The sequence below is a fragment of the Zophobas morio genome, unplaced genomic scaffold, assembly GCF_036711695.1.
Source record: "Zophobas morio isolate AGI-343-1 ecotype UQ-CSIRO unplaced genomic scaffold, CSIRO_AGI_Zmor_V1 ptg000412l, whole genome shotgun sequence".
Classification (NCBI taxonomy): Eukaryota; Metazoa; Arthropoda; class Insecta; order Coleoptera; family Tenebrionidae; genus Zophobas; species Zophobas morio.
In genome coordinates, this window is record NW_026972516.1 from 1 (window position 1) to 19,972 (window position 19,972).

A 19,972-nucleotide genomic window follows, 5' to 3' on the forward strand; every position below is an offset into this window, starting at 1 on the left:
GTTTTTTATTTAAAATACTACTCACGTTATTTGGACCGCAGAGTTGGTGCGCCAGCCCGTTGATCTTTTTTTAAACTTTTATGTATACATTATTTTAATAAGCAACTTTTTTTGGTAAATATATAAAAGGTAAAATTTAATTACTTATTTTTTTCATTAAGATACTGAAGCCCAGTGAAAAAAAGATTAAATCTTTTAATTACTTGCAGCAAATAAATCCGCCCACACCTCCTAGAAAATAAACATAAACACTTACATTTCACGAAACATTGCTCACAACTTGTTTTTTATAAATAAACACTTTCTAACTTATATTACTTTTAATATGTCTATAAAAAGCCACTAACGTTTATAACAAATTAAAACCAACTGTAAACTACATAAAACCAATTTTAAATTTTTACTTAAATTAAACGTTTTTAGTATTAACTAAAACCAGTATTATTGTTTCGCAAGTTTTCTTTATAAAAAAGTTAAGTATAACTAAGGCTATTGAATACTTTATTTAGCTGTTTTCCTTTTTTTACCTTTAACTGTGGAACTTGGATTTTTTATAATATATTCATCACCGTTTAAAGAACCTTTATCCCGCTTTACTGTTTCTTTTTTCTTTAAATTTTCAACCACTTCCTTCACGTTAATTTCTGAAGCGAGTTCAGCTTGGGCTATTTTAAATTCTTTGTTATACTTTTTCTGAACATCCATTGTTTCTGGCGGCTGAAAAACTCGTTCGCGTTCTTCTTTCTTTTCTTTAATTTTCTCCAGTTGTTTATTTTTCTTAGCTAAAATTTTAGCTTTTTTTCTTTCTTCCTCACGCATAAAGTATTCTCCGCTCTCTAGTTGCAAGTCCACCTTACTTAAGGTCGGAGCTGGTGGAAACGGCGAATATTTCTTCTTTTCTGTTATAGTATTATTGTTCTTTTTAGAGTTTTTTTTCTTAGAAGTAACGTTCTTCTTCTTAAATTTTGGAAGAAATCTATCCCAATTTTCATTTTTTAAATTAGGATCCTTGGCAAGTTCACGTTTAATCATTAACGCCTTAATGTTATATATAGGATGGATATTCCTCATACAATCTTCTACAATTCGTCGAACTTGCTTTAATCCTTGATAAGATCCGATACTTGATACAGTGTTTCCCTGGATTAGTACATAACAGTTAGTCAGCAGTTCAATGGCCTTTAAAGTAGAGCCTGATGGACCGAGGAGACGCTGCCGTCGTTTAACAAATCTTTCTTTGTTTCCCACAATATTACCAATCTTAATTATATCACAAGCGTAATCATCATTTAAAATTTTCACAGCATTTTGGAAAGGGACGGAACGAGCTAATAACTTTATAAGGTCTCTGGCTTTAAGAATGATAAAAGGGTCAAAAGTTTTCCTACTTGTTCTAACTGTCATGCTCCCTTCCACCAAGTCAAGCTCACATAATATACCGTATGGTTTCAGCGCCGCAGTAACAGCAGGCCATACTTCTCTTAAATATTTTTCTCTGTATTTTGGAAATAAAGTTGCAAACGAAGATTCTTCAAGCAAAGGATATTTACTATCTTCTTCTGTCCATGGCGTGATTTTCCAGTGATCAATCCCTTCGGTGTCCCAAGGCTTATCCTTCCTGTATTTCTTATTGCCTAAAGATTGAGAATCATTATGTTCACCATTTATACTTTTTTTAACTTCACATGAAATGCCCATGACGGCCTTAGTCTATTGCCGGCTTTAATTATTACAAAAAGCTTAAATTTCAAGAGAGTGGGTAGCTGCACGTGAACAAATTTATTTTCTAAATACAGGGTTAAATAAGACTTGCAAAATAAGTAAAAATATAGCACCTTATTTTTATTTTTTTAGCCCGTTTTAAAGGGAAACTACGGTCTCTTAGAATTTTAATTTGTAGACTTACATTCATTTTTTTCTGAACGCTTATTTTTACGATAATTGTAATTTCACTGGCTTTAATTCAAGTCTAATTACCACATATCGTATTTAACCTTACCTTAATACCAATTTTTTTTGTTAATACTATTATCACGTTACTACTATTGTTTTTAAATTATAGTGGAAAAAGTTTTTTTTTAAAATCTTTAAAAAACTCGGCCGTTTTCGTCGCTGGCTAAATAGTATTATTTGGAAGGTACTAAATATTTTATAGGTTTGTTTAGGGACATACATTAAAACAAAATTATATTTATGTCAAAGAAAAAAGAACCTTTATTAAACTCTGAGGCCTTTGTACAGTAAATAAAGACGATTTTTTGGAATCTTTATTAAATCGAAAACAAAAAACAGTAGTAAGATACTTAATTTTCGAAATATTAAAAAAATCGTAGTTATAAAAATTGGTATTGGTAAAATTTTCGCTTTACGCCAGATTTAAATTATATTTTTTACTTGTATGAACTTTTATTAATTAAACACTTAAGTAAAAGTTTTATTATCGTAAAGCTTAAACTATTAGATGAAAGCAACGAAGTGACAAAGTATTTGTTATAAGTCTTAAATGTTAACTTTTAAATTGTCACATAAAAAAAAAATTTTTAGTAAATAGTTTAATTTGAAACTCTTAGATTTGTTAATAACTAAGTTATAGAATAAAACAAATTACTATGAAGGTAGAGACAGCTATTTGAGTCAATAGACAACTGTAACTTTTTTTTCACAGGGAGAACAACTTTAAAGAATAAGTATAAAATCTTATTTTGATTTAATATTTAGTATGGTAACGAAAGAATAATATAAGTAAAAAACTAAAAACTTATAGTTTTAAATTAGGAATTTAAGTTGCTTGAAAACGAAAAGTCAAAGGAAAGAAGGTAATAAACAAGTGCATTAGTATATATATTAAGATAAGTAACAGAAAGGAGACTTAATTAGCAATATAAATGTTTTATAGAATGGAAACTTATTTTTATTAATACTATTACATCACATAGACTTGTTCTGAGAATATTGTAAACGCCTTATACGTAGAACACAGGGCATTAAAGTATTTTGACAATTTTAAACCACACTATATAAGAAGCTTATATAAAACAAGGGGAAATTTTTAAAACGACACAATCAAAGAAATATAATGAAGTAAGAATTTATTATAAAAGTTCAGGTTCTTATTATAATTTTAACTAATTTATGTACCACGCGCAGCAGCATATAAAACGAATGAAGTTTTTCGTGATAAGCATTTTTCCATGCATATAGTTATTTATTGTTTTTACTTACCTAAAATCAAATTATTACTAGTGACCTTTTGTAATAAAAAATCAGTTATGTAGAGCTATAATCCTAATTAACTACTAATAAAATATTTAATAATAATTTATTTTTAAAACATAACTTAAAATACTGAAAGTATACAAAAATATTTGTCAAATTATATATTCACACTTTATTAACAACAGAAAATTTTTCTTGTATTATTATTTTTGTTATATATATATTTTTAAACATCTGATATACTGCTATACCGCCAAGCATTTTCATTACCAGTTTAGTCAACCTGGTCTTCCATAACGTTTGCTGAGTAGTTTACTAAACGAAACCATGTTAAGCCAAGAGAAAGGGCAAAGAGTTAATTGGGGCTCGCTATTAATATTTCAAAGTTTGTAGCTCTTTTAGTACTAATTAATGTAAAACCTTGCTTAACATTTACAAGCTTTTAATAAATTCAAAAACTTTATTGCTTGACTCCTTTTCTTTTAAAAAAGATGATTGCGATGTGCACTAAGAAATTTCACGTACCTTTAAAGAGTTTTGGTTGCTTTTATTTAGTAACAAGAAAACTGAAAAACTGTAATGAGATAAAATATTCTGATACATTAATTCAGTGTCATAGCAAGTGTTATAGGTACAGTAGTTAAGAAAATTTCACTCATGTTATATTAAGAATAACAGCTAAACTTCGTAGGATACTCAATAAGAACTTAAATTTAAGCGCGTCGAATTCGGAGGATTCTTGTAAACGATTTGGTATAAAGCAACTTTTTAAAGTTTACAGTGTAACCGCTTTGGGTAAGCTAAATAGTGGTATCCTATTTAAATATTTTTATTAATAAATATTATCCATCTGAAAGAAACTTATAGTTTGTTATACCTTTTTACTTTTGGTTGTATTTATGCGTCCATAAAATTTGGACTGGGCATTGAAAATTGGATTAAGAATATGAGCGCGGTAATAAAACTTTTATCTTGTTACTTAGCCACTTTAGTACTTATTATGAAAAATTAAGGCCTCCAATTTTTTTAAAATGATAGAAGATATTTTTAAGGAACATTTAAATTTTGATTTGCAGCTTCGGCCTGATTTTATATTAACTTTCATTATTACAAGGTTTTTAAAAAAATGTATAGTAAATTAGTAGTTTTTCTTAAATGATTATATTATTAGCTTTACGGGGCCTTTTCGAATCTGGATTACTGCAATAATAACTCCTTCCATCTATCGCAAAAAAAACTTAATTAAAAATTTTTTTAAATCAAAAAAATAAACGTTTTTTGTTTGCTTATGTTCGTCAACGCTACTCTCGCCCGCTCAGCCAATCCGAAAATCCTTTGTTATTTACCATGGAGTAATTTTAAATATATTGTAATACTAGATTTTGTTGGCGCCTTTTATATACTAACTAAAATAAAATCAATTTAAAAAAAATAAGCTTTTGTACATTTCGAAATTAACAAATTCAGTAACTCCTTAAATATACTAAAGTTTATTTAATATTATAAATTTCTTTAATAATTCTGAGAGGCGCAAAAGAAATTTATTTATAAGCTGCTTACGCTAATGATCTTTCGCAGCGAATTAAACTCATCTTAATAACATTAATGAATTTACAAAAACTGAGAAAAATTTAAACAACTAGAAAAGCTGAAGCTGAATTGATGGATGAGAGGATTTGAAATTTCATAGTTTTAAGCTTCTTTTTTGTCTTCTCTATAATTTCTATTTTCTTTAACTTTCCCATAAGTTTTTTATATACCATAAGTTTTGTAAGTTTTTCTAACAAGTGTAATTAATCTAAAGGAGACGTGGCAGTTGGTTAAGCCAGTAAGCACAATTTTTAAACAATTTAAGAGTAAATTTTATCCTTATTACGCATATATCTAAATGTTTTTTTTATTTTATTTCATATTATAAATAAGTAAAAGATAGGCTATAATTTAAATCTTAAATGTTTAGTGGTTTATTTATATATGTTTATATACAAAAAAAGTCTTAATTTATTGTTATCACTATTTAACTGGAGAGAATAACAAACTAGTAGGACAATGGATATTAAGTTGAGGTTTAATAAAATCCTCATTTAATAAAAATTATTACTTGATACTTTTTTAAGAAAAAATAGTAAACTGATAGGACAATAGATACTCATCATAAGTAAGAAAAACTTTTAAACCCATATTTTAGCTACTTTATAAGACTAAAAAAAAACCTGGAATTTCAATAAATTAATTATTTTTTCGAAAAGGTTTCAGTAATTTCGTTGCTCTATTTAAAATATAATACACACACCATTTTTCTACTGTTGAGATTAGAAACAATTGAGTTAGCACAGATGTCAACGGTAAAAACCCGAAGATATTTATATTTAAGAGTGTCTTTCATAAATAAGTCTCCTTCCTCTTTCGTGCACCTATTTAGTTTCAAAAGGTTTATACTGACTAGCTTGATATTTAGCAAAGGCCTTCGCTCTTCCTAAATTATCGTGAATAATTTTAAGCGCTAGAAGGAATTGCCGAAGTTATGTTCTACTATTAAAATTTTTAATATTAAATAACAACGATTTCGAAAATATTAAAAAACCGAATTAAATATATTTTTTAGGTGCCGTACTTTACGTGTAATTTAACATTTTTTATTACGAAATTATGATAATATAATATATTTTTCCATGCTTTCGCCTCATCGCGATCAGTATATGCAGTTCTAATGCATGTTATACAATATCTAATAAATATTATACATATTTTTACCCTATACATATATTTACGCTCCTTACAGCCACTACCTGGGATATTACCAACAATATGTTCAAGCTGCCGATGTTAGGCCTTTATAGGGCGCACGCATACTTTTATAAGCGATGTTTATAGTGCAGGGTTCAATGTATTCTTCGCACACAACCAGTGATAAAGCATTTAAGTCACAGCTCTGTAATCTTAACCGCAGAAATTGTACATGTTGTTACTAGTCGCTTATGTTGACGTCCAAATACTTGGCCAGTCCTAGGAGATATTAACCAAGGTTAGAGGAGGGGTAGTGCAGTGCTTTCTTTTGATGAGAATTTACTTTGCTTTTCTTTCCATTAATGCCAGCACTAGTTGGCAAATGTTTCCAGCTATTAAAGCGTAAAATGTAGTATTAATTGGCGTTGTAATCGATGAGGATGTAAGGATTTATAGGAAGTGTAATGTCACGAGCACTGCGCTGCTTTTAACTTTTCGCGCCTGAGTCCGCGCTCACGTAGGTGCAAAAGATAACTGATAATTTTTTCGACAAAGCTAGAAAACCATATTCAGAGTCTCCAGTTGTTTGTTTCAACGAATTTAATGCAAATCCAGAGCTAATACCTTTAGCATACTTTATATAATTTTTGCTAAAGTCACGGAACCTTTCGACTCAAGAGGGTTACTATATCGGTCTTTAGGCCATTCAGCGGTGTTTCCCTAAGCTCCAAGCTAATTGGTCGATAAAATTGCCCCTCGGGGATAGCTGTATGTTAGCCCCCACCGAACTGCTTGGTGTGAACACATAACTATCCGCCTTTGTGTTAGTCCAAGGAAGGATTGGATGCTGAGTCCAATAACCTAAAAACTCAGTAGTGTCTAGTAACCCTTCATAGTACCTTGCGTTAACCTTGAGAGGATTCCTGAAGCCTTTGTATAGCTAGAAGAGTGAGTCTGTAGAATGGCAGTCAGCTTATTAGTATCGCAGTGGTACTTTTTTATTAGTTTAATTACTATGACTAAAAAGCGCGTGGTGTATTATGTACTAGATTAAGGTACGCTGGGAGTTATAGTGATGCTGTAACTCACGCTTCACTAGCGAAGCAATTGTTCAGAGTACAGTTCACCACCCTTGAAGTTATGGTGATGCTGTGGCTCAACACGAAGGAGATTCATAAAGAGGTAGCAAAAACTCCATTTTAACTATTGCCAAAGTTAGAAAACCAAGATTACTTCTATCTAGGGGAAGACAAGAATTTAACTTAAATTAGATAAATTTCTCTAATTTAAGTATAATTTATTAGCGCTTTAAAATTTTGATTAGTTGTACAGCTAAGAAGGATGTGAGCCAAACTTATAAGCCTAAGAGGGAGCCTAAGTGCAATTCGCCAAGAGCTTTTTCACCTTAAATTTTCTCTCGAAATACAATGGTGCCAGCTAACAATTAAATTCAACTTTAATACAATTTTAACACAAGTTTAGTATTTGGCGAAAAAAAGGTGAGTTTTAGCAACTTTAGATAAAGTTATCGTAGGTGCTAAAACTCCCCTCAAAGCCAATGTTTACAATAATGGATCTGCTGACTTGTTGGTTAGAGTGTAGTTGCGACAGGCAGTACAGCTGACTGTTAGCTTAGTCAAAAGCTTTCGTCCATAGTAACCCGCTACTTTTTTTGTAGAATCTAGTAGAAACTTTCAAGTAGGCTATCAGTTCTCTGGATTGTATACAAAACAAGCAACGTGCGCGTGAGCTACACAGCAGGATTCAGTAGGGTAAAATTTTACTCTAAGTCACTAGGCGCGAAGCGCATGGGGGTAAACGAGTGGTCGATAGGTCTGGACAGCGATTTTTAGACTTTTTAACTTACTTGAAGCTATAATAATGCTGTAGCTCACGCTTCGCTACCGAAGCAATGGCTCTTTAAATGAGTTTAAGCTCAAGGTAATCCGGAGAATTAAACAATAAACACCTCTGACTAGGGCTACTAACTTAGACTTTACTCGGTCAGCTGGCAATCTGTCTAACTGAAAACCACCCTAACAAGGCCCAGCCTTGGCTCCTAATATTAACCTTCTTGACGAACCATGCGTGAGCAATTTACAACTTTAGATAAATGTTGGTTGAGGTTTCATTGAATAAGTAGAGCATTTCCCGTGAACTAACCTTTTTAGATTGTTAGTTCATTATTTTGTTCTACTAAAGTAACAATTTTTCATCATTTTTACCATAGTTAACATCTACATTCGCTACCACTTTAGCAATTTCCTTAGCTTTGAAGAGCCGTGGTGAGAGCAAGGAGCTCTGTGGAACAGCAGCTGTTGGTGGATGGTATGGCGATGGCGCGGTCCCGACCTTCACTAAGAAGATGCGTACGCAAAGAAACGACGTTATTACCTCGTGGAGGGCTAGCGTACCCAGTGCCCGTAATTTGTGTAAAAAAAAACCATCGTGCTATACGCGGTCGAAGGCCTACTTCGAGAAAACGACACCGGGGATTTCTTTTAATTAAAATCCAAAAGCAGTTTGTGCGTTTATTTAAACTTCCCGTCGGTGTAGTAAAACATTCTCCACTATTTTACTTTCTACTAAAATTAGGCTAATGGCACGATACTCGCTAATAGCCTAAGATCTTTGTTCCTGAAAAAAAGCTTTTTATTTGCAAACTCTTCACTACTTAGACACCTTTAGTTCAGATTTAAGTAGCATCACGACAGTTGCTGTATTTTGATTGTGTTAGGAAGAAGTTAAGAGACATTTCAGAAGTTGCAAAACTGGAAAGATGGTTTCCTTAACCAACACCGGCAACTTTTTTAACATTTCATTAGTATTGCCGTTGGGATCGCGTGCTTTCCGTCGTGAAAGTGCAGAAGTATAACAGTGATCGCAACAGCTATACTCGGTTTAGAAGTTCGTTGCTATCAATTAAGGAGGCTTGCCATATAATGCCTTCGTCTTCTTCCCTAAGGTAGCCCAAGTTAAAGGAACGCACTAAACTTCAAGGTAACCGGCAAAGGGCGTCGCCATATCTTCGTCAGCTGCTACAGTTTCGCCTCCCAGCCACCGTTGTGAAGTCGCCAGCTCTTTTCAACCGGGCATTTTAGTCAATACGCAAGCTCGTGGCTTGCTGTCGCGTTATGAGCAATCGTCGGTGTGTCCTCAAACTATCAATCGCATCTTCTAATAGGGGAAAGGAGGGGGAGAGACGGTTTGAAGGAAAGCGATGCTTTAACCGCAGCTGTAAATTTAGTCCTGCCCGTGAACATCCGGTTCAGAGTTTTGCCGTAGTTTCGCCCTCACCTGATCTTAATAAGACGTATAGATGATCCAATGAGAGCTCATTCAGCTCGCCGATCAGTACTGGCTGGCAGTTGTCTTTAAAACGACTATGCCGAGCATATCCGAAGTTCTCGTTAATGCCATGGCGTGGACGTTGAAGCTAAAGGATATATTTTTGTGTAAGGCTAAATATTGTCTGTCCTTAATGCCCATTTGGATTCATAACCTATTACAGTCAAATGGTTCTGTAACGCATATCTCTCTAAATAGCGGACTACCTCATTTTCGGTTTTACTATTCCATGGAGGATGTGCGCAATAAAATCATCCACTGCAGGTACCTAAGAAGGATTTTTAATTATGATAATCAAGTCTACGCAACTTTATGCTTTATTTGGTGGTTAATGTACCGAAATAAAATTAACATTCGCACAAAAAAATATAGAAGATAACTTCATTAGCTTCAAGGGGTTGCCGCCTTTTAGGCATAGTTTTGTTCAATATAAGAGATAAAATTTAAAAATAGGACAGTGTTTTACCATCCTTGTGACTTTTTCTGTTGTTTAATTACAAGAAAATCAACAGTTATTGTATTTAGATATTAAAAAAGCGTTGATACAGTACGGTATGGAGGACTCATTTATAAATTAATTATATACAAGTTGACAAAATACCTTATGCGCGTACTGTATATAATGCTTTGCAATAGATCATTGTTGTACGAATAGGAGAAGAGTTGTCCGCCATAGGATCCTTAAAGCAGAAGTCCCTTAAAGCTCTCCCACTGTCATCTTTCTTTTTCTCTCTTTGTGCATTCCACATTCCCCTCCTACCGACAGAGCTCCATACGCTGACGGCACTGCATTGTATTGTTGTTAAAATCAACTTGCACTAGCTATTAAATATTTGTAGGCCTATCTTTATACACTTGAAAATGATTTGCAAAGTGAAAATTTTCGATGAACTCTACCGAATGCCTTGCGTTGATCATAAGAAAAGGAAAAAAAGAGTAAAATTTTAAAGCCCTAAAGCTATCGCAAACAGATTTCCTTGGTGCAAGCAAATAAAATACCTTGGTGTAGTTATTAACTCTAGACTTACCTAGAAGCCTCATATTAATTATCTTGTTAAAAAATTGAGTATATCTTCTGCTTTATATCCTTTATATGCAAAAGAAGCCATTTGTATATTAATAACAAACTTCTCATATATAAAACTGTTCATACCTGTTATAAGCTACTCATCTGCCTCATGGTTTTACTGCTCGACTTTTTTGCCTATAAACAGACATCAGATTTTTCAAAACAATCTCTTTATAGGTTTACAGACACATCTTGCTTTCTGCGAAATTTTCAACTACTTCATGCAAATTTTTTTTTAGAACCTCTTTTAGGGCGATAAAAATGACTTATTCTCAAGGAAGAACACCCACCAATATAAAAATTAACGCTTTAAACTATATACACGCATATTACAAAAATATTAACGACCTAAACATTTTTTGTTTAAATTTAAGAAAACGAGTATTGTAACGACTTTAGAACATTTACCAGATGATAATGATGTTTTAAATTTCAGGAAAAAAAAAATTGTTAACGCCAAAGTTACAAAAACATCGCTAACTTTATGTTATGAGAGACGATCAGAAAGGCCTTTGTAAAGGGGGCCGCCCACCTCAATGCTTTTCTTCCATTATAACGACTGTAGTATGTCAAAACGATAAATCAATAAAATAAATATTATAATAATAAGGAACTGTTTTTTTTTTATTATATCGTATATTAATAAAATTGTTTTTCTTTTCATCTTATGGCATTACTGGCTGTTGACTAAATTTTTAATCATCGCACAAGTTATTAAGTGAAACAAACTCGCTAAAAAATTGAATTTTTAGTAAAATTTGTACAACTGGGAACAACAAAGCTCACAAGAATTTGAACTTTTACAGTGATTCCGGGCCTCATTTAATTGTACATCCTTAAAAGACGTTTTTATTAATTAGCTTAAGAAAAAAATAAATTTTTATAGAAAAATGAAATTAAGACTATTTTCTAAAGGGAATCCTCATTTACGTTATATTTACAATAACTATAAAATGATATACTTACAATTTCAGTTCCGTTTAATTTTGAGCAGTTGGATACCATTAACGTCGTGCGCTATTATTATTATTATATGTATAATAATTACATCTTTCTTTTTATTACTAATTATTGAGTATAATAGCTCACAGATTTGTTTCTTTTCGTTATTATAGCAGACAATTGTGGATTGCCAATCAGCGTAAGATGACCTCTAAAATATAGTAATAAAAATACATATTATAAAATTTTTACTTTATTATTATTACTATATATACGTATTAAATATATTAATTATTTTATATTTTTAATTTATTATTATTATAATTATTATTTATTAAAGTAATTAATTAAATTTTTATAATATTTTTAATTAATTATTATAATCATTATAATTATTATTTATAAGAGTAATAAATATATTTATTTTTATAATAATAATAATTATATATAATATACCTTTTAAACTTTGGCACGGAAACTTTATTTAAGTTTTTGCAGTTTTTTATCTATAAGAAATTCATTTAAATTGCGTACAAAAGTTACATTAAAATTAAGAAAACCATAACCCCTCCCGATTCCAAAGACTGTAGCTTTAAAGACTTTAAAGCAATATTATGCCTCAAGGAAACTACTATAACATAAATAAGAAAACAGCCGATTTAATTACGTTGACTTCTTGGTTTTATACAAATTTTCTATTTTTTTAAAATAATAGAAAATATATAGTTTTATACTTTTTAGAACTAATCAGTTATTAAAATTCTATTATATAACCAAGTAAACAACCGTTTCAAATTCGTTGAGTTTTGATTTTATAGAGGTTGTTATATGTAGTGGAAATTAAAATTATTTACAGTTATTATTTAGACAAAAATAATAATTATACTTTTTCATAATTTTTAATACTAATTATTTATATAGATTATTAATTAATTATATATATTTATACTTTTTTAAACTAATTTATTGCTGATTTAGTTAGTTAGTTGACCTTTTAATTTTATACAGTTTTCTATAATATAATAATTAAGAATAAAAAATTTTTTATAAAATAATTATTATATATTCTTAAACATTTTAAAACAAATTATTTTTATTAAATTAGTGTTAAAATATATTTTTCCAAACTAATTTATTATCGATTTATTATGTTGACTTTTCCAATTATTCCGGCTTTTTAAAGTATAATAGTTATCAAAATTAATAACTATCATCTTTATTAGCTTATATTACTTTAAAATTTTCATACTTATCTAAATAATTTATAGTTAGGAATTACTAAAGTATAAATAAATATACAGGCGTTTCAGCTAAGTTGAACTTTGTTGTATTATGTAGCTTTTTTAGATAGTAGTAAATAAAAGTGTAATAATCTTAATTATAACTTATAGTATCTTATATAATTTCACAAATTTTAAATTAAAAAATATATATTATCAAATAATACTATAATTGTAATGTTAATATACCTGAAAATTTCAGTTGTAAAAGCTCTATACCTTCTATTATATTAAAGTTTAAAATAATTAAAAACAATAAAAATTGATAGTAAAAATGGAAAAGTAAGAGCGTTACATAAATTACTCAAATCCGTATTATGCAAAAAAGTAGCATGACGAACAGTTTTTGCGTTAGAGCTGAAATTATGAAGCCCAATTGTGTTTATTATGTTAACTCGCTATAAAATATACATAATGAAAATAATAACTATTTAAAAATTTATAAATACTTCTATAGCTTGAGTCTTTGGAAGGTTGATAGTATGAAGATTTTTAGTATTTGTTATTTGAATAATTTCTACAGCTGTAATTAAAATTTACTAAACTGTCGTTACTGCCATAAATTGGGCTAACAATTTAGATTGGACATCTGTATATTTCCCATTGTAAAGGTTGTTTGGTCTACATAAAGACTTCTCACTTTTTTAAGCTTCGGAAGAGCCACTTTTTTAAGCCCTGTTTAAAATTTATTCATTTCTATTAAATTTATATCCTATCAATAGTCAAATTTCCTTTGGAATTGGTAATCGATAAAGTATCGCACATCCGTAATTGGGGCATTTGAAGACTTATATTACCCTTAGATCGTATTCTGTCAAAGTTTAGTTTCTCTAAATTTTCTAAAGCCGAGGCGTATAAATTTGAAATACTCGAGTCTGAAATTGAAATCGTATTCGCATTTTTTATGGAAGTCAAATTTACATCCCTTAAAAAGTGGAAGTTATTAAAAAATAGTAATAAAATTTTTTTATATTATATAGTATATATAAATACTCAAAAGTGGATCCGATAATATTCATATGTTTTATATAATTAAGTGAGTTAAAATTTAATGACTTCATTAGTTCGGAGTGAAATCCTTTAATCCGAAGAATTTCTATAACTTCGACGCCAGGAAAACTGAAATAAGAATCAATATAGATTAAAATCTTGCTTGGCCGTTCATGATAATGCTAAGATGAAATCAAAACTTTCTTTTTAAAGTAATAAGAAATTAAACAGTTTCTTATATATATAATATGAAGTATTACTCGCGTAACTGCTAACGAATCTTCGATTTAAAATTAAAAGAAAAATTATATTATATTTCAATAGAATAATATATGGATTTGACGAGACCTTAAAAATAAAAATATTAATGTTCTGCTCAATGAATTGTTCTCAATCGAAATTATTAACATTCCCAATTCTTTAAGAACCGGACAGGATATGTTTGTGTATCCAGTAATTCCTTGAAATATAATATTACTCATATAGCACTTATTCGTACTATAAAGTAACCAAATTATTTTTTAGTTCAGTTACAGCTCACTTTGAAAGTTTTTTTAAACAAGTTATCAATTCAACTGTTAATTAATTTAACTATATACTTAACTATATATTTGTCTCCTACACTTAATTTTTACTTCATCTCTGATAGTTTGTCTTATAAACTTTTAATATTACTAAATGTGAACCTGAATTAACAATTTCAAGTTCTTGGATCTTTCTAACGAGAGGCAACTCACTACATATATTTATAAAAATTAAAGATAATTAAAAAATTAGTAACAGTAAGAAACTCCACATAAATCCTTTGACATTACTAATCGTCAACTTTTCGAATCGGCTGCACAAACAATTTTTACAAAAAGCCTTGGTTTCAATCATTGTAAAATCGCAATTAATAGTTGCTTGAAGCAACGGCGTTAAGTCAATATTGCTTAAAGTACATAAATGTATGTTTATATTGTAAGTCCCTCCATAAATCCAAAACAACTTACTTTAATAGAGTAGAAACCATAAATAAAACAACAAAGTATAGACTCAACATAAAAGTTATGGAGTGGTCTTTAAGGACTACTTCACCAAATAGTTGTAATACTTTCCTCACATACTTTCTAGAATTAAACTTTTCACTATCTTATAAATTAAGGTTAATTAAGATTTATAGTAATACTCACATAAAAACTTACTGCTTTCTATAAAAGCTAACTTTTCTAACATTCTATCCCGTTCACATATTCTTTCGGTAAATAATTTACGCCACAATCCGTCCTGCGTCATCTGTACGGGTAGAGAACTATTTTACAAAACTGGTAATTAATCAATCAAAAAGAAGCAAGGTTACACAAGCGTTTCTTAAAAATTCATATAAGAATAGTTAAATATATATATAATACAAAAAAAATTTTAATTGTAATTAATTACTCCCTCGTAACTTCTTATTTTACAGTAATCTGACCTTTAAATAAATCGCTCTGAACGATTTGGTTATAACTTAATATAGCCTATTGATGATAAATTTAGAAAAATACTTAGACTTTGAATAAAAAACGCTGCGCAACAAAGCAGGGACGCCCTGTCGGGATACAAAAGGATACGATATAGTTTATAACGCACTACACCTCCACCCCCTTTGCAGTTCACCGATATATCTTTAACTGATAATTGCTTGTCATATCACGAATTATAATAAAACTGATTGGCTATAGAAATTTTTACCATTTACTATCAGCGATTGGTATAAAAAAAGTTGATCTTTTAGTAGTTATATATATGTTACGTAATTATTATTAAAATGTAATATATTCATGTTATCCGCTACGTAATATAGATATAATTATTAAATCTTTAACTACTAAGTTTTCATTTTTATATATATATTTTTTGTTTATGTATAGTTTGTGTACAAGGCTAAAATATTTTATCAAATATTTTAAGTAACAGTAAAAATAGTTAGCATTTTGAGCCTTACCAACCTTTTTTTAAAGACCTTATTATTAGTCTCATCAATAAAGATCTTACTAATCGAAGTCATTTCTCTGAAAGTTAAAAATTGACTACAGTCAATTTTTTGATTAGAAGAATTGTTTAAAAGAATAAAGCTTTACAAAGTTAAAAGTGGTTCAAGAAGATTTGTACATAAATAATTGTGTAACTGGCACAACAGTGTGAAAACTAATTATGAATATAAGCTTTTTTTGTTGTATTTATTATGGCAAAACATAAAATTAACTTTATACGCCTTTACAAAGATAAATTGTCACTATATCACCTTTTAAAAATATAGATCCAACCACTACTGTTACACTAACTACGACAAACCTAAGAGCATAATCTTATTTGTTGCATCTGTCTTAAGCATGGTTTAACCTTAAAGGTTGTCATGACGATTGCAGTCAGTGCGCGTAGTCGAATGAAAGATTAATAGTTAGTTAAAAAGTATAGTTTAACGTTATATTTTTTTTTTTTACGAGCGTTATTTTGTAAAAGACCGAGTTTGTAGAAAATGGCTTATGCTAAGTATTAAGCAATAAAATTTTCTTAAAAGATAAGGATTTAATTTAAATAATATATCTAATAAAACAATACTAATCAAATATATAATTTATTGCATAAATGCAATCAACTGGGAGCTGTTGAATGCTAGGCAAATTTGTCATTTCTTTTCTCACGCTTTTTCTTTTGTTTTTTTCCTTATTTTTCTGTGGTTATTTTAATCTTGTTTCCTTAATTTATTTATTTATTTTTTTTATTCCTATTTCATTCTATATATTTACTTAATTCAAAGCTTGAAGAAACCAACACTAAGCTTGCACTTTTGGTGTCCGCGTGGTACTTTATCGTAGTCTTTTTTTTTGGCTCAGCTAAAGAGAGCTGAAGCCTAACATATTCTCTGTTCGTGTCCCTCTTTCTTGCTTTTAAAATTTTTTGCGAATTTTATTTATTACTTTTTAACTTTGAAGGCTAAGCTATATAGTTAAGGTAGTTACTTTTAATAAAAAAAATTTTTTAATAGCATCTTTACTCGAATTTATTTAATTTTATACATACATTTTTTTAAAGTTTATTAATTTGCTTTTAAAGAGGGTTATAATTTAACTTTAACTTCAACTCTTACGTTTTGAAAATTTAACTTTCATTTTCTGGGTCACACCTAAGTTTCTTTAATTATTCCTAGTAAATTTTTTTAATATATTTTGGCTTTATTGAATTAACATTGTATGTCTTAAGTCTAAAAAATTGTTTTAAGTAGTAATTTTGTCTATAATGTAATTCTTTGTGTTGCGAAAAAAATTTTAAAGGGCGTTAACTTACTTTCATTCTAACGTTTACAATAAAACATGATTTAAGTTCTTCTCCTACGCAGTTTTCCACCTTTTTTAAATCTTTATTTTTGATAAAGTAACTTATATGCTAATTTTTAAGGACTTCTATAAGTATAGTTGTTATATATGTTTAATTCCTCTTTTATTTAGTTAGCAGTTTTGTTGTTTCACCAAAAAATATCATGCAAGTAGTAAATTACAATAATGAATTAGTTATACTGTTAAAAACATTATGTACTACAATTAATTTTTTTAAAGAGATTTCTTTCCTTGTGTAAAAAAATTGATTTTTCTTTTTCTTAAATATGACTTTAATAATATTCAAGATAACTTCTTAATAAGAAAGATTGCATTTTTTATATATGACTAAATTACGTTTTATTTTAAAATTCATAAATTAAGCTTCACCCAAAAGCGATCTTATACAGCTAAAAATAATTACTATTTATAAATATAAGTATAACAATATTTATAACCTACTGTTAACTAGTAAAGGTTAAATTTTTTTTTAATTAAAATTATAGTACGTTAATTAACTCACTTGTGTGTCTCAATTATCAGACAATAATAGTGAAGGGGCCTCATACAAGCAAATAAGTATATCGTATCTAAAACGTTAAGAATTTTAGACCCTTAGCAATTTTTAAAAGTTTCAATAAAAGTAGAACATTGCAATCTTTCATTTACAACTAAAGATAGAGGCTGAAAGCTCAAAAGTACCACTTTGTATATATGAATGCTGAGTAAGAAAAAATAAGTGAAAGTTAAAGTTTAGCTTAACCCAAGAATTTCCGTAACAACGCATTTACGTTCCACAAAAACCGCAAAATGTAAAAAAGTAGGTTTCAATTTTAATCTATATATAAATTAAATTCAAGTAAGTTGAATAACCTTTACTTCGAAACTTATTCAGTTAGGTTTTTCTAAGTACTAAATAATTGTCTTGGCTTTAACCACTATTAGCTTAAAATTTTATCAAAAAGAATTTCATCATCAAAAATGTTAAAATTTTAACCTTTAAATTGTTAACATTTTATGATATAAAAATTTATTTTTTTTTAAGTTAGAGAGGGTATATATTTTTTTTAAATATTAAAAGGTTCATTAGTTAATTTTCGGCTATGTTTCCGGAAAATAAGGCAGAATGCTGTTTTTATAAAGTTAAACACCTTCAATTTTTCGTAATTTGCAAACATGGTATGGTAGAAAAATGGAGGGAAGATAAAAGCATCCCTATAGTGGACGTCCTAGCTAAGCATCAAATTTTATGTTTCAGAGGAAACATTAAAGGGGAGCCTCAAAAACCTGAAAAATCTGAACTTTTGTATAATATTGTAGAAATGTTTTATTGTTGTAGTTATTAAACCAATATTATTATATAATTTTAGATCTTATTTCCGTACTACTAACAATGACGTTGTTATCCGAACAATTCTCGAAAACGGGCGCCTGTCTTATGAGGCATTTGAAAAAAACCAATTTGAAAAGGTTTAAGGCTATCACTATTTCGTCAAATAATCTTTTTTGAAGGAAACTAATTTTTTGTATTACAAATAAATGTCTTTATAATGATTAACTTAATTTACTTGCAAAAAACTAAAATAGGCATTATTGATTTCTGTACTTCATGTTAACAATTAAATCATTAAAATTTTATGTTCTCCAGTAGCATAAAACTGAATGAATAGACTAGAGCTTGTACCATTTTTTTTTAAAATAACTACAGTTAAAGTCTTTTAAAAATTAATAAAATTAAATAAATTAAAAAAGTAAGAGAAGCTTTCACCTCTAAAAATTTTTTAATCAACAAAAATTTTACTTTTGAAAAGTTATAGTATACATTTAAAGAGAAAAAAGAATCTATAGAATAACAAGAGACCGATTTTTTTTTTTTAACAAGAAAGGAAAGAAAATTTTAAGTTTTTGGTTGTATGAAAAGGCAAGAAACGGTAAAATTTTTAAAATTTCATTATTTTTTAAAATTTATATTATAGTAAACATCGAATATACCAATATTTTTGCAAGAACAATTCTTGGTTTAAATTAACTTCAAACTGTTTAAAATAATGAATAATTTCATTTGTTAGTAACCATTCATATTCATTTTTTTAAAACCAACTGAGTATATAAGACCGAAATCCTAGTAACGAGCATACGTGAAAAGTTTATATGCAATTAAAAACTTTTTTATGTAATTTTTTACTTTCCTAATAATTCTTTATTAAGTTCTTAACATTTATAAAACGACTTTATAAGATAAGAAAATAGTGATATTTAGAAAACTGTTCTATATAATTTTAGCTAAATATTTTAATAGTTAAACAAAAATTTTTAATATGTGCAAGAAAAAATATGGAATGTTCGCAAAAATTAAAGAGAATCTTAACAAATTTTAGGCACGATTCTACTCTTTATACAAACAAAACACCATAACTATTTTTTTTTTTCAATGAACTGGGGATAAAGTTAATAATAGAAGCCTTTACACTTCAGCTATGCATAATAAAATATTTAAACTGAAAAATTAAAAAAAATTAATCATGCTTTTTCATTTGATATAAATTATAACAACGTAGCCATATTAGGCAATAAGGTTTCGCCAATAACAAATCGTATTAAAAAAAATTTATGTCGTTGGTATCATTTTAATTATAGCCAACTAGTGAGTTTTTGCTAATGGTTGATTGATAATTAACATAATAAAAATTAAATATAGTTAATAGTGCTACTATACTTTATTACTATATAAAGTACTAATTTATTACCACCTTTGTCCTTAGTTTGCTCAGTTTATGCTAATATCGATTCAACTACTCTTTTTCTCCGTCACTCTGACTCATCCTTAATATTATAAAATAAAAAACTATTTTAAGTAATAAGTTGTACCCTATTTAGCGATTTCCTATTGCGGAGGCTTAGATTTTTCGCTTTGATAAACATCGCATTAAAAAAAGGTGAAATTATTATTTAGGACTCAGAAACAACTCTTTTAACAGAATATATTATTTATTAATTTTAACAATAATTATTATATAGTAATAGTAAAATTAATATTAATACTACCAGTTTTAGAAATTATG

The 19,972-nt window shown here is 28.7% G+C and overlaps 2 protein-coding genes across 3 annotated transcripts; both read right to left on the minus strand.

The window, feature by feature from the left end:
• Nucleotides 1–527: 527 nt before the first annotated feature.
• On the minus strand, nt 528–1,698 carry LOC135120705 (uncharacterized; the record flags this gene model as incomplete). Its single annotated transcript, XM_064045044.1, has 1 exon — nt 528–1,698. A coding segment is annotated over exon 1 (1,171 nt), but the record flags the coding sequence as incomplete, so codon positions are not given.
• Nucleotides 1,699–11,019: 9,321 nt separating this feature from the next.
• Nucleotides 11,020–13,195, minus strand: LOC135120708 (uncharacterized). 2 transcript variants are annotated; one of them, XM_064045049.1, is made up of 10 exons: nt 13,156–13,195; nt 13,032–13,105; nt 12,887–12,980; nt 12,772–12,804; nt 11,863–11,930; nt 11,759–11,808; nt 11,450–11,513; nt 11,327–11,377; nt 11,147–11,195; nt 11,020–11,092 (listed from the first exon to the last, which is right to left on the minus strand). In XM_064045049.1, exons 1-10 carry the CDS (start codon nt 13,184–13,186, stop codon nt 11,034–11,036), a joined length of 573 nt encoding a protein of 190 aa, XP_063901119.1. In that variant the 5' UTR covers nt 13,187–13,195; the 3' UTR covers nt 11,020–11,033. The 2 variants fall into 2 exon arrangements, with proteins under 2 accessions (XP_063901119.1, XP_063901118.1); XM_064045048.1 differs by having other exon boundaries at nt 11,863–11,933.
• Between the last annotated feature and the right edge of the window lie 6,777 nt (nt 13,196–19,972).

Bases quoted from the DNA above. Each gene is read 5' to 3' on its own strand.
- LOC135120708 (XM_064045048.1), bottom strand. From the start codon at position 13,186: ATGGGAAATATACAGATGTCCAATCTAAATT. The intron at 12,805-12,886 runs GTAATTTATGTA...TTAATATAATAG, and splicing joins TTTGCATAATACGGATTTGA to AAGGTATAGAGCTTTTACAA. The intron at 11,378-11,449 runs GTGAGCTATTAT...TAATAATAATAG, and splicing joins TAACGAAAAGAAACAAATCT to CGCACGACGTTAATGGTATC.